Here is a 12,392-nt window from a genome sequence, read left to right as displayed (position 1 = left end):
ATATTTAGTAATTTGCACGGGCAATTGCAAAACTATTTAGATAAATATTGAGTGAGCACCCACAACTAAAAAAAAATTCCTCTTTTTTTGGAATTTTAATGGGCGCTACTCATGACTTTAAATTTTGAATTCGTCACTGCTCGTTTAGTATATGAAGAGGACCTCAGTTAGCAGATAGTAATTACATGGACATCGATTGCTTAGCCTTGTATATCTAAAGAAGATGATGCGTAACCGTAAACATGAAAAAGTCAAAACGTTACAACATACTATTCAAACATATTTTATTGACCCGCTCTTGGGGACAATAATAATAATAATGCTATAAGAAAAGAAGATTATTTTACTACTATCAATCACGGAATTTCCGTCTTTAAACTGACACATCACGAGGTGCACCCATGAGAAGTTATTGTGTATTGGTCAAAACACCCTGGTCAAACTTTTAACCCAATTTACAAATATGCCATCTGCAACAACTACCGCCGCGACCGCCACGGCCCCGGCAACCTACACCACCATCCCAATTTCCGGCGGTGACGTCGTTAACCGATCTATTCACAATCTCTTTACATTTCTTTCTCGTAGTCGACCGTGGCCGGAATTCCTCGCCGGAGCAAGCGCTGTCGATCTTCCGGCATCCTTCTCCGATGCTGCAATTCGCATTCGCCGGAATTTCAAGTACTTCTCCGTCAACTATGCCATTGTCATCTCTGCTTGCTCAGCCGCTTCACTTATTGGCTCACCTTTTTCGTTGATTTTCGCCGGTTTGGTTTTTGCAATGTGGTTGATTCTTCTGTTCTTCCGGGAGGATCCCATGGTTGTTCTAGGGCACCAAATTAGCGATCTAGCTGTGATTTCGGGTCTCGTAATTGTTTCTGCAATTGCTGCTTGGTTCACAGGAATTTTAAATACTTTGCTCATTGGTGTAGCGGTAGGATTTTTGGTGACAGTGATCCATGGCTTATTGAGGAATCCAGAAGGGCTGTTTGTGGATGAGGACGACGCCGTTTCGACTGGCTTGATTTCAAATGCTGAAAGAAGAACTTGATTTTTCCCTCGCAAATTTCACTGACTCACCAACATTAATTGATTTACATTTTTTTGTGTTTTTGTTGATTTCAAAGTTGATTTTTGACTTGAGAGTTGTGTTCATAAGAAATTGTTTGGTTCTTCTGTGTGTGTCTTTGAGATAGGGGTAAGGTCTGGGTTTGTTGTTGTTGAATTTGCAGAGTTTTTCTTTATAAGGTTTACAGGAAAATCTGTTGCCACTGGTTTTGTGTTTTATTTTGAAGATTGTCTCAATGAGCAACATTGTCCATTTTTATCTGTTCCGGTCGCCTTTTTTTTCCTCCTAAGATGAACTTTTGTTGATTGAGAAAATAATACAATATCCTATTTTTAATGGCTGATTTGCCTTTTTTCTTCCAGGATTGTGAATATAACTAAAATGACAATCTTTTTAATTGCTTAATGAGACAGAACTGATGCGTAGTAAGTGAGTGATCAAATGCCATGAGACATGGGTTCATCCAACTAGAAAAACACTAGACATGTCTATTCTGTCCATCTGGCAAGAAGGATACTGCAAATGTTGTAGGTTGATTGTGTGGCATTGCTTAAATTTTCTAGACAAAATCAGTAAATTGCTGAAACGAAATAAGTCTTGAACTGATGTGGTGAAAAATACTTGATAATGGATGATTTCTATGTTACATAAACTAACAGAGTGAATTGCACGGTCACGATAAACAAAACTGAGCCACCAAAAAGTGTGGCTTTCTGGAGAGTTTGGGATCATATTTTGCTTCTCATCCTTACTAATTTAGCTAATGTTTGTTGAGCAGCCAAAGTTTGAGCATGGTTATGACCCAGCATTACGGTTCGGATGCTAATGCAAGTTCTGCAGAGATCCTCTCCGCTATCAAAATGACCTCCTCTTAGTAACAGCTTTGCTCTAGCTTCCAGCAGGGTAGCTTTCAATAATGTCACCTCTTGCCAAACATACTCGTCCACTCTTTGGTTGGATTGCAGCTTCTTTTTCCAGCACAGAGATCCGTGGCACCAGTCTTGTATTTGAGAAACAAATGACTTCTCTGCTTCTTCAAGCACATTTGTGCAGACCTTCAAGAGTTCTAAGGCCGAGTTGCACCTTGAGAATGTTGTGAAGGCACTAATTGCCAATGGAAGAGCTGTCTTTCTAATGAAGAGAACCATGTCTATGGCCTTGAGCTGAATGACTGGTGGTTCGGATTTGAAACCAAATACAAGGAAAGCACATGACCAGAGATGGTCAGAATCTACTAGCGGGTTTCCAATTTTCCTTGCACCTTGAACATTGGCTTTGGCAGCAACTAATCCATCTTTCCTTTTAGCGAAGATCTGAGTGATGGGATGGAATTGGATCCAGCATCCAGGCTGCCTGTTGGCTTTTCGTGCCAAACCCAGTTTAACTAGAAGTAGTGCTGCTTCCTCTTCACTTTTCCATGTCTGGCTTGTCAGGCAATGCCCCGAGTAGAAGCATAGAGCAACTTTCATGCACTTAGTCCACATCTTGAATCTGTTTCTATTTACAGGAATTTTCTTTGCAGCTGCTGCCAGTAAATTCACCGAGATGGGTGCTGGAGCAAACCATGCTCCTACCTGAAGCATTCTTGAGGCAAGGGAGTCCCTGCTATCGTTGCTTTGCTGCAAGAGGGCTGTACAGAAAACCAGTGTTTTCATTAGAAATGGATTTGTTCTGCAGAACTGTTGATGTGGAACGGACAGATTAGAGCAAGTTGTGGCTTCTTCAACTGGAACCTGATTCACAGCTTCGAATAGAGCAGACGGCAAAATTGCAAGCTCTGATAGCAAGGAACCAACCGCCCAAAGACCAAAACTCGACCTCCCAAGTTTCTCATCAAATTTTTGGAGGAATTCCACCTCTCCTGCTGGATACTCCTTTTTACGTCTTCCCCTTATCAATATCATGGCATCGGATGTGGACAATGGCTGAAGCTGCAAGGGATCAACGTTCATTACCTGGTTGAGCTGTGTTGTGATAATGACATGGGTACCACCAGTGTTACTTGGTATTAAATCATGAAGATCCTTCCCTTCCCACCACTCCTTCTCAGTCTCTAAATTATCTATAATTAGTAAATATGGCATGTCACGGAATATCTCCCGTTTAACTCTCTTGAATGCTTCTAATTCTTGCTCATCGAAACTCCTTATCCTCCCTCTTTCCTTCTCTGCATCTGCACTCACATCCAGGCCCAAATTTAGAGATAAGTTCAATATGTTCTGTCGAAAGTAGCGAGCTTCACCCCCTACCCACAAGACCATCTTGTATCTCTGTGAATACCTGTAAGCAAATTCCAAAGCAAGGTCAGTCTTTCCAACACCAGGGGCGCCATTTATGCACACAACACTGGCCCCCAAATTCTTGTCCTTCCCGCTTCTTGATTTTCTGTACTTGAGTCTCTTCAGCGAATTTCTTCCAATAATTGGTTCCACCCAAGCTTCTTTATTGGTTTCCTTGTTCTTTCCTATTTCTAGATTTATATATTTGCCTCTGCTAGCATCAGCTTCACTTTCATCATCAGCTAGACCTTCAGATTGTCCTGGTGTTCCTCCTTTGACACTTGGGACCACACTTTCTTGCTCAAAGGAATCCCCACAGCCGAAGAGAGTAGTCTCTATCTCCATAATTTCTCTCTCTCTTCCCACAAAACTTTTATTCCTCGGAAAGGGCAACTCTTCAAACCCTTCTGCTGTTTTTTCTGCAACACTTTTCCTACCAAGTTTGGCCCTTAATATCCCAGCTGCTTTAGACGCACAGGACCTCCAATTACTCTCATTTGTCTCCAATTTAAACTCATGACACTTTAGTATTGCATCCAGTACCTCTTTACATTTCTTGGCATCAGCATTTCGGTTAAATAGACTTGCAATTTCATTGGCATCCGTATTAAAGAACAAAGGAATCAAGTTCTTCTTTTGCGCAAAGAATCTTATTTCCTCCAAGCTCAGATGGTTGAAGAAGCTACAACTGGTGACAACTACGACGCCAAAGGTTACTGAGCATATAACTCGGTCAGCAATCTCATGGCTCTGATTATCTGCATACTTTGCTCTATCAGCAATAAAACAAGCAATACCCTGAAGCTCGAGTTCCGACTTGAGCCACTTGCAGAAGCGCGCTACATTTAGGTTCTGACCGTGGAATCCTATATACACATCACAGCTCCTAAGTTTGGCATTGGATGCAGGTGAAATGGAGCCCTTGGCAAAAGAAATTCGAGGGACAGGAAAAGAAAAGGATATCCTGGGATCGGTCTCTGGTCCTGAAACAGGGACACAGGTGACAATTTTGAGCTTTGTGTCGGTAGGGTCATCAGAAAAATCATATCTTTCTGGAGGTGGAGTGTAGGAGGTGCTGGGAACATCATCGGACTGTGAACCGCAGTATGACACTGGCGGGGATGGGTGGGCAACTGAGGTAGGAGCAATAGGAGTTTCTTGTTTTGGATTAGCAACTAAAATGGTGGGAGCAATGAGGTTTTCTTGAGCACTTGGATTTGTAACTAAAGTGGCCCTTGGAGAAATGTAAGGTGATTGCAATGCTGAAACAAATGCAGAAGATGGAGGAGAGATGAGTGAAGGAGAGTTATATGGTGATGATGTGGCTGAATCTGCTACCAATTTCTGCTGACCTGAAGGAACAACAGTGGAGAAAATGTCCTTACCCAGCTTCTTACCGCCCGAATTTGCAATCTTGATGGTAAGGGACTGGGTATCAACAGTTGGGATCTCTTTAGGAGATTGCTCTTCATTCATTCTCAAAGTGATGAATGAGGAGTCTCCAAAAGCTTAGAAGTTGAACACTCTGAAAAAGCTTTGAGGAACCAAGGAGGTAACAAAATGCTATATTTCAGTAGTTTTCAATTCAGTAGAACCATACTTGCCGGATTGGAATCAGGCGAAAAAAGACTGATCTTGTTTCTGGATACTTGGTATGGAGTGTAATCAGTTGCAAATAATTTGTGGTTGGGATGGGAACACTCTCCTTGAAGAAGCAGATGAATGTAACAGTAAGACTTCTGAAAGCAGAAAGAAATCTACATGTGAAAGTCATATCTTCATCTTCTAACTGTGGGCCTCCCTAAGTCAGAACTTAGAACCTGACTCTCGCTTTCACTGTGGAGGAACTTGAATAGCTAAAAGGGTGTACGTCTTACATTGGAAACAAGAAAGCCTTTACCTAATTTGATCCATGTAGAAAACCATCATGAGACTAAATCTCTCAGGGTGCAAGAGAAACTGGTTTGTTTACTTTACCTTGATTTAGTTCGTTAAAGCTAAGAAAGGAAACATAATTTGCTTTGAGTCTGCTACCCTAGGGATACAATCTCCATATTTCTCTCTCCCATGAACTAGCTTTACAGATGGGGAATCTAGTGATATGGGTTGGATCTGTGAGGTTTTGAACATAAAATATTACCAAAATTGCTTCAAAAGAAGGTGCAGAGTGTATGTGGTGTAATATTCTATGTGCTTAGTTTAATCCCTTTATCTTGGGCTTAGCCATTCTTTTTGTTTTATGTGTCGTAAGATTGCATATTTGAAATTAGTAAAAGCAAATTTTATGCATTAGTATACTTTATAATTTTCTCTCTGTCACAGAATCCAATGTTTGGTCAGAATGAATACAGAGAAAAAAAAGGCATTGGGAGAGGAACCAAAGACACTGTCTGTGTGACCTTGGTGGAAATGAAGGAGAAATGCCTCTCTGAATGAATAAAACCAAATATTGATGTATGCAATGCAGGTTTGCTCTCTCTTCTGACGCAGTTTTCACTATTTGCTCTGGGAATTGGACCAAGACCAGTCCAACTCTAAGCACTAAAAACCATTAATAATTTGAAAGCTCCACCTCTTCCCCTGGGGTCATACTCACTCCACCCTACCCATATATAATTTCTCCAAGTGAAATGCACGAATTTATTTCAAATACAGTCCACAATTTGGAAGCACTGGCATATAAATAAAGAAAAATATAAGTGAAACTAATAGCGGTAAAGTTAGCCAAACAAAACGAAGAAAGGAGGGATTAGTCATAGGCCCTTGCTATCAGTTAGCCTTCAAAAAGGAAATTTATTGTTAGGTTAGATCAAGGATTCCAACTTTTGTGCAATAAAAGCTCCCCCCTTTTATTATGATGCTACTACCTCATGATGGTGCCCAATTCAGAAATTAAACCTACAAAAAGAAACGTAAAAACTATTCTCGTTCACTTTTACTTGGCATGTTTTGATTTTTTATGTCCCTAAGAAATAATAAATAAAATACATAATTTATCATGATATTCATATTAATTGATGCATATTTTATTGGACTTAAGAAAAATAATTTAAAATGAGTAATAAATATTATGGGTATAACAGGAAAAAAAATTCTCTTCTCTTGATATGCGTAAAGTTTTTTACTGGATCATTGTTGTTGTTTGATATGCGTAAAGTGATAAGCAGAAATAAAAAGTTATTTTTAGTATACTCGTCATGTAAGATTGGACAGAGGGAATATTATTTTGACTTAAACAGTGACCCCTCTATAGCCTGTTTGGCTATGCTTCTAAAATCAGCTTATTTTGAAAAGTATTTTTTCTCATAAGTACTTTTCAAAAAATTACTTTTGGCGAGAAACAGTTTGTGTTTGGCTAATTAATTTAAAAAATACTTTTGAGCAGTAATTAGTGTTTGACCAAGCTTTTAAAAACTGCTTCTAAGTGTATTTTTCTCAAAAGTGCTTCTTAGAAAAATGCTTTTGGAGAGAAGCTACCTTTTTCTGCTTCTCAAAAATTGTTTATGCTTCTCCTCAAAAGTAATTTTTTTTCTTCTATAAGTTTGGCCAAACACCTCAATTTTTTATCAAAAAAACTTTTAGCCAAAAAGTAATTTTGACCTAAAAAAAACTTACCAATCAGGCTACTAGTCTGTCGGCGGCTGTGACCATGCTAAGAAGTTGGAAGCCTTTTAGTTTTGAATTACTGTTGTTTGCCACATTTACTACTTTTTCTTGGCTTAGTTTCATTTTGACTTTTGAGTTACCAAATTATTAAGCATTTATTACGTTATTATGACAAATATAATCAAGAGCAGTCATTTTAGCGTTTCTTATTCTTACAACCTGCCTGCTGCATGTGCATTCAACACTTCTTAATTGGTGTTGGAATTTAATATACTCTCTCCCTCTGTTCCAATTTATGTGAACCTATTTCTTTTTTGGTCCGTTCCAAAAAGAATAAACCCTTTTTAAATTTGGTAACAATTTAGCTTAAAATTACAACTTTACCCTTAATGAAAAGCTTTTATAATCACACAAATACTCTGGGCCCCATTTGGACTTGTTTAGGACCACAAATTCCAAATGTCTTCATTTTTTTCTTAAACTTCATACTCAATCAAACAGGTTCACATAAATTGAAACGGAGGGAGTACTCGCGACCTGATATTTCTTTTTTATTGTAATGGAATCATTAAGAAATCCTCCTCTCCAATGGCCAAAATTTCGTAATGTGTTACTCCACATGTCAAGACGTTGAGGTTGCAACTAAGTGGTTCAATTCATTTTAAATTGGTCTTTTACTCTCTTATTTGAATTGAAAGAAAGTAAAAAAATCTTTCTTTTGTTCTTCTTTATTTTTTTCTTTATTCCGTCGAGAAATTTTGGTTATGACTAATGCTCCATTAGCTAGATAAAAGTAATATATATATATTATTTAGTCGTAAAAATAAAGTGCACCTTGAGTTAAACTCGACGAATTGCGTTTTGAATCTCTTTAAAGAATCAACAAAAAAGGGTCATATATGTCAGTGAACTATGTGAATTAGGACAGATATGCCCGTCGTTAATAGTTTGGCACATATATGCCCAATCCGTCCAATACTTGCTCATTTATGCCCTTAGTTTAACGGAATCACTATTTTGTCTTTCTTAAATAATTAATAATCGAACACAACCAAAATTCGTTGACCCGATATGTTAGGACCCGACCCACCCTTATTTCAAAGATATTTTTGATATATTATTTTTCTTTGATTGAGAAATTGTGTAATGATCATATTTATTTATTCGAGTAATTTGATAATCTGTTTTTTTTGTTATACATCATTTCGGGAAGTAATCCTACTAAAAGTAGTAACTGATTTTTATTTATTATTTTAATAATATAATATTTGAATTAACAGTGATGCTTGTTATGAAATAATATTTGTTATGAAATAATTAATTAATAAAAATGGAAAAGAAACACCATTGTTTTAACAATTTATTACTTATTTCATAACAAATTTGTAATGCAGAAAAATAATCCAATAAATTAATAATCAATCATATAATGATCACTTATCTAAACCAAAAAAAATGGATCCATCAGGTTAAGTTATAGTAAACATGGAGTTATTTATATTTGTATTGGTGAAAAATAATAATATATTGTGAGAAAAATAAAAATAGATGGTAAAATGATCGAATAAAGCACAAACTAATTTGAATATTATATTATTTAAATAATAAATAAATACCAATTACTACTTTTAGTAAGATTACTTCCCGAAATGATGTATAACAAAAAAAATCGATTATCAAATTACTCAAATAAATAAAAATAATTATCACACAATTTCTCAATCAAACAAAAATAATATATCAAAAAATATCTTGGAAATAAGGATGGGTCGGGTCCGAACGGATCGGGTCAGCAGATTTGGGTTGGGTCTGATCATTCATTAATTAAGAAAGACAAAATAGTGCATCTATTAAAGTAAGGGCATGAATGAGTAAGTATTGGACTGATTGGGCATATCTGTGCAAACTATTAACGACGGACATATCTGTCCTAATTCGCATAGTTCACTGTAAAAATTACACGGGGCGCCCTATTTGGTCACCCCCATTTAACCTTTACCCTTTTTTTTAAAACTCGTAACTTTACCCACTTTTTAAATAACTTCAGCCTTCTTTCTCCTCTTCCTTCTTCTTCTTCTCCTTCTCCTTCTTCTCCTTCTCCATCTCCTTTTCCTCCTTCTCCTTCTCCTCCTTCTCTTCCTTCTTCTTCTTCTCCTTATGATCCTTTTCCTTCTCCTTCTTCTTCTCATCCTTCTCCTCCTTCTTCTTCTTCTTCTCCTTCTCATTCTCCTTCTCCTTTTTCTCCTTCTCCTTCTTCTCCTTCTCCTCCTCCTCCTCCTCCTCCTCCTGCTCCTCCTTCTCCTCCTCCTTCTTCTTCTGCTCATCCTTCTTCTTCTGCTTCTCCTTCTTCTTCTTCTCCTTCTCCTTCTCCTTCTCCTTCTCCTTCTCCTTCTTCTCATCCTTCTTCTTTTTCTTCTTCTTCTTCTTCTTCTTCTTCTTCTTCTTCTTCTTCTTCTCCTCCTCCTTTTGCTTCTCCTTCTGCTTCTCCTCCTCCTACTCCTCCTCCTCCTTCGCATTCTCCTTCTCCTTCTTCTTCTTCTTCTTCTTCTTTTCCTTCTTCTTCTTCTCCTTCTTCTTCTTCTTCTTCTTCTTCTTCTTCTCCTCATCGTCCAATTCATAATCTTATAGAGAATCGAAGGAATCACCTAGACTTATTCTTTTTACTTTCTCATGTACATAATAATGATGTGAATGCTTGAATTAGTTAAAAAATGAATTAAGTTGACAAAGTTGAACATATACCATGCTATAAATATCACCATTGCTATTGTCAGTTTCCTCACCAAGAAATCCAAAAGGAAAACAAGCTAGATATGGCTAAATACACAACCTTCGTTGCCCTTCTCTTCTGTCTTCTCCTTGTCGCTGCTACTGGTGAGTCAAATTAAGTAGCTTATTTTTTTTAATCAAATTAAAGGATTGGGATGTTCAGGATTGTCCCAAGATACAAAACAAAAACTTCCTTCGATAAAAGCTTCAGCTCTAGAGCTGAAGTTCGCCAGTTACAAAAAAAAAAACTTCAGCTCTAGCCAATTATAAAAACAAAAACTTCAGCTCTAGAGCTTCGCCAGTTACAAAACAAAAATTTCAGCTCTAGAGCTGAACTTCGGGCCCGGTTACTAGAATGCTGAAGTTTTGCGTGATTGTCTTTGCTATTTCAGCCCGTATGCTGAAGTTATGCGAAAAAGCAAGTACGATTGCAATTTTTTTGTAAAGCGGGCACAAGTTAAAACGTGACACAAAAAGCGAATATAGATGCAAATGGCCCTAGTTCACTGGCATATATGGCCTTTTTCTGAATAATCAATCAGGCGTAGAGTTTGAATATCATCAAAGAACTTTCCCATTTCCTTCTTCCCCTTTTCCCATTTTCAAAACCTAAACCCTCTCCAAAAAAAACTAAAAAATGTAAAAGTAGAAAAGATCTCTAAGTACGTGTCACGCTTAAATACCATATTAGTATAACAATTGAAATTTTATTTATGTCTCACATACCTTGTCATATTTATGTGAGGTTTTCTTATTGCTTGACAAATGGACCCATGGGTCCCACTTGCTATCTTAATAGATAAAATTAAAAAGGCAACTTAAAAGTTCATATTTTTCTATTTAAGATGCTTAAATTAAGGACCAAAATAAGTAATAATAATAATAATAATAATAATAATAATAATAATAATAATAATAATAATAATAATAATAATGTATGGGTCCAAATTTGACCGACCACGACGACCTACAACGAGTACGACAAACGATCGGGTATCTTCGAATCGACGTCCCGAGGGAGACGACCTTAGGGCCAAAGAAGAAACTGTACGACCCCTGCAGTAGAGTAAGCCCATTAGGGGACGTTAAGAATATTCCATTGAATATCCCTTGTATTTTGTTTCTGACAAAAGAGAAGAGTTTCTCTCTAGTATATAAGGGAGACAAAAAACCTTCTAATGGGGCATAGATACTCTGGGAAACGTACCATTCTTGAATGAAAAGAAATCTACAACCATCTTCTCTTTATCTATTATTATTCATTCTAGAGATTATTACCATTCTTGAATGAAAAGAAACTTAACAACTATCTTCTCTTTATCTATTATTATTATTCATTCTAGAGATTATTATCTTCAGGTAGGATTTACCTCTTCTTCTTCGATTGATTTGTTCAAAAGGGTTTCAACATTTTTTGAGTCAAACAAATAATAATATTATGTTTCAACATTTTTTGAGTCAAACAAATAATAATAATAATAATAATAATAATAATAATAATAATAATAATAATAATAATAATATAAGGTATCTGCATTGAGAAGCTCAACGTTTACAATTTTCCCTTGAAACGTGACTAGTTTAAAGTCTACTTGACTGAGAAATTTTATTTACACATAAATAATAGTAATAAATATATAAGATTAACTATCATCACTCTCTAAAACAATGTGCATACTTAAAAAATACGTAGTAAATTAAATACAACTCTAAAATATTAATGTCTTACCTCATTGTTCAAAGTTCAAATCGTATTTCTTTTGAATAAAAAGTTTATTTTGCTTTTCTTTTTCTTCAATACAAGTGAATTAAATTAAAGTGTCAGTCGGAAAAAAAAACGGCTGTAAATGTGAAGTTCCTCATGACAAATATTTTATTACCATTATTTGTAATATTATTATTTTGGTCCTTAATTTAAGGATCTTAACTAGGAAAAGTATAAAGTTTTAACCTTTTTTGTTTTATCTATTAAGTAAGTAAGCGGGACCCGTGAGTCCATTTGTCAAGCAATATGAGAGCCTCACATAAATATGACAAAATAAAAAATTTCGAACATCTACCATTCCATTAATTTATCCAAAACGAGGGCATAAAAAATTATGAGTGTCCTGCTAAGGGAAAAATGGAATCTCCATTTTGTTGGAATGTAATTGGACGGCAAGGCATGAAGTGTCTCTCCACTACCAGACATATAATTCTAGATTGATTGGAACAAAATGATTTTGATTGAAATAGTTGAATAGTTCCATAATGACGTGCCTCTTTTCTGCAACTAAATTCATTGAATCAAAAGACATTTTTAAATGTCTGATGGATGCTGTTGTCATTATCTTTCTTTGCTGGTTATGGATTGTCTACTTTGAATGTTACCAGTTTATCCACAAATCTGTTCATCCATATATTTTGTTCGACGATGTTGAAGCTATATATATATATAATGTTATAGAAAAACGTTGTGCACTTGGTAAAGCCACCAAAAAAAGAAAAGGAACGCATTTATATATATCTCACTTGATTCTTTTCATTTGAAGAAAGTAATTTAGTAACTTACGATAACTTTGTATTCTGTGATAATGTATAGTCATGTCACAGCGCACTTGTTCATAATACGTCACGTTAAAACTATATAACAACTATTATCACATAAAATTTCAACTAAAAATTTAGAC

The 12,392-nt window shown here is 36.2% G+C and overlaps 2 protein-coding genes across 2 annotated transcripts; one reads left to right on the top strand and one right to left on the bottom strand.

The window, feature by feature from the left end:
• Positions 1-264: 264 nt before the first annotated feature.
• LOC104232336 (PRA1 family protein G2) lies at positions 265-1,412 on the top strand. Its single transcript, XM_009785507.2, has one exon. The coding sequence runs from the start codon at positions 464-466 to the stop codon at positions 1,049-1,051; it is 588 nt and encodes a 195-aa protein (XP_009783809.1). The 5' UTR covers positions 265-463; the 3' UTR covers positions 1,052-1,412.
• Positions 1,413-1,675: 263 nt separating this feature from the next.
• Positions 1,676-5,919, bottom strand: LOC104232337 (uncharacterized). Its single transcript, XM_009785508.2, has one exon. It carries the CDS (start codon positions 4,822-4,824, stop codon positions 1,798-1,800), a length of 3,027 nt encoding a protein of 1,008 aa, XP_009783810.1. The 5' UTR covers positions 4,825-5,919; the 3' UTR covers positions 1,676-1,797.
• Positions 5,920-12,392: the final 6,473 nt, after the last annotated feature.

Source organism: Nicotiana sylvestris, chromosome 7, assembly GCF_000393655.2.
Source record: "Nicotiana sylvestris chromosome 7, ASM39365v2, whole genome shotgun sequence".
Classification (NCBI taxonomy): domain Eukaryota; kingdom Viridiplantae; phylum Streptophyta; class Magnoliopsida; order Solanales; family Solanaceae; genus Nicotiana; species Nicotiana sylvestris.
Note: the sequence above shows the minus strand (reverse complement) of the source record. Positions and strands in the feature narration are given on the sequence as shown.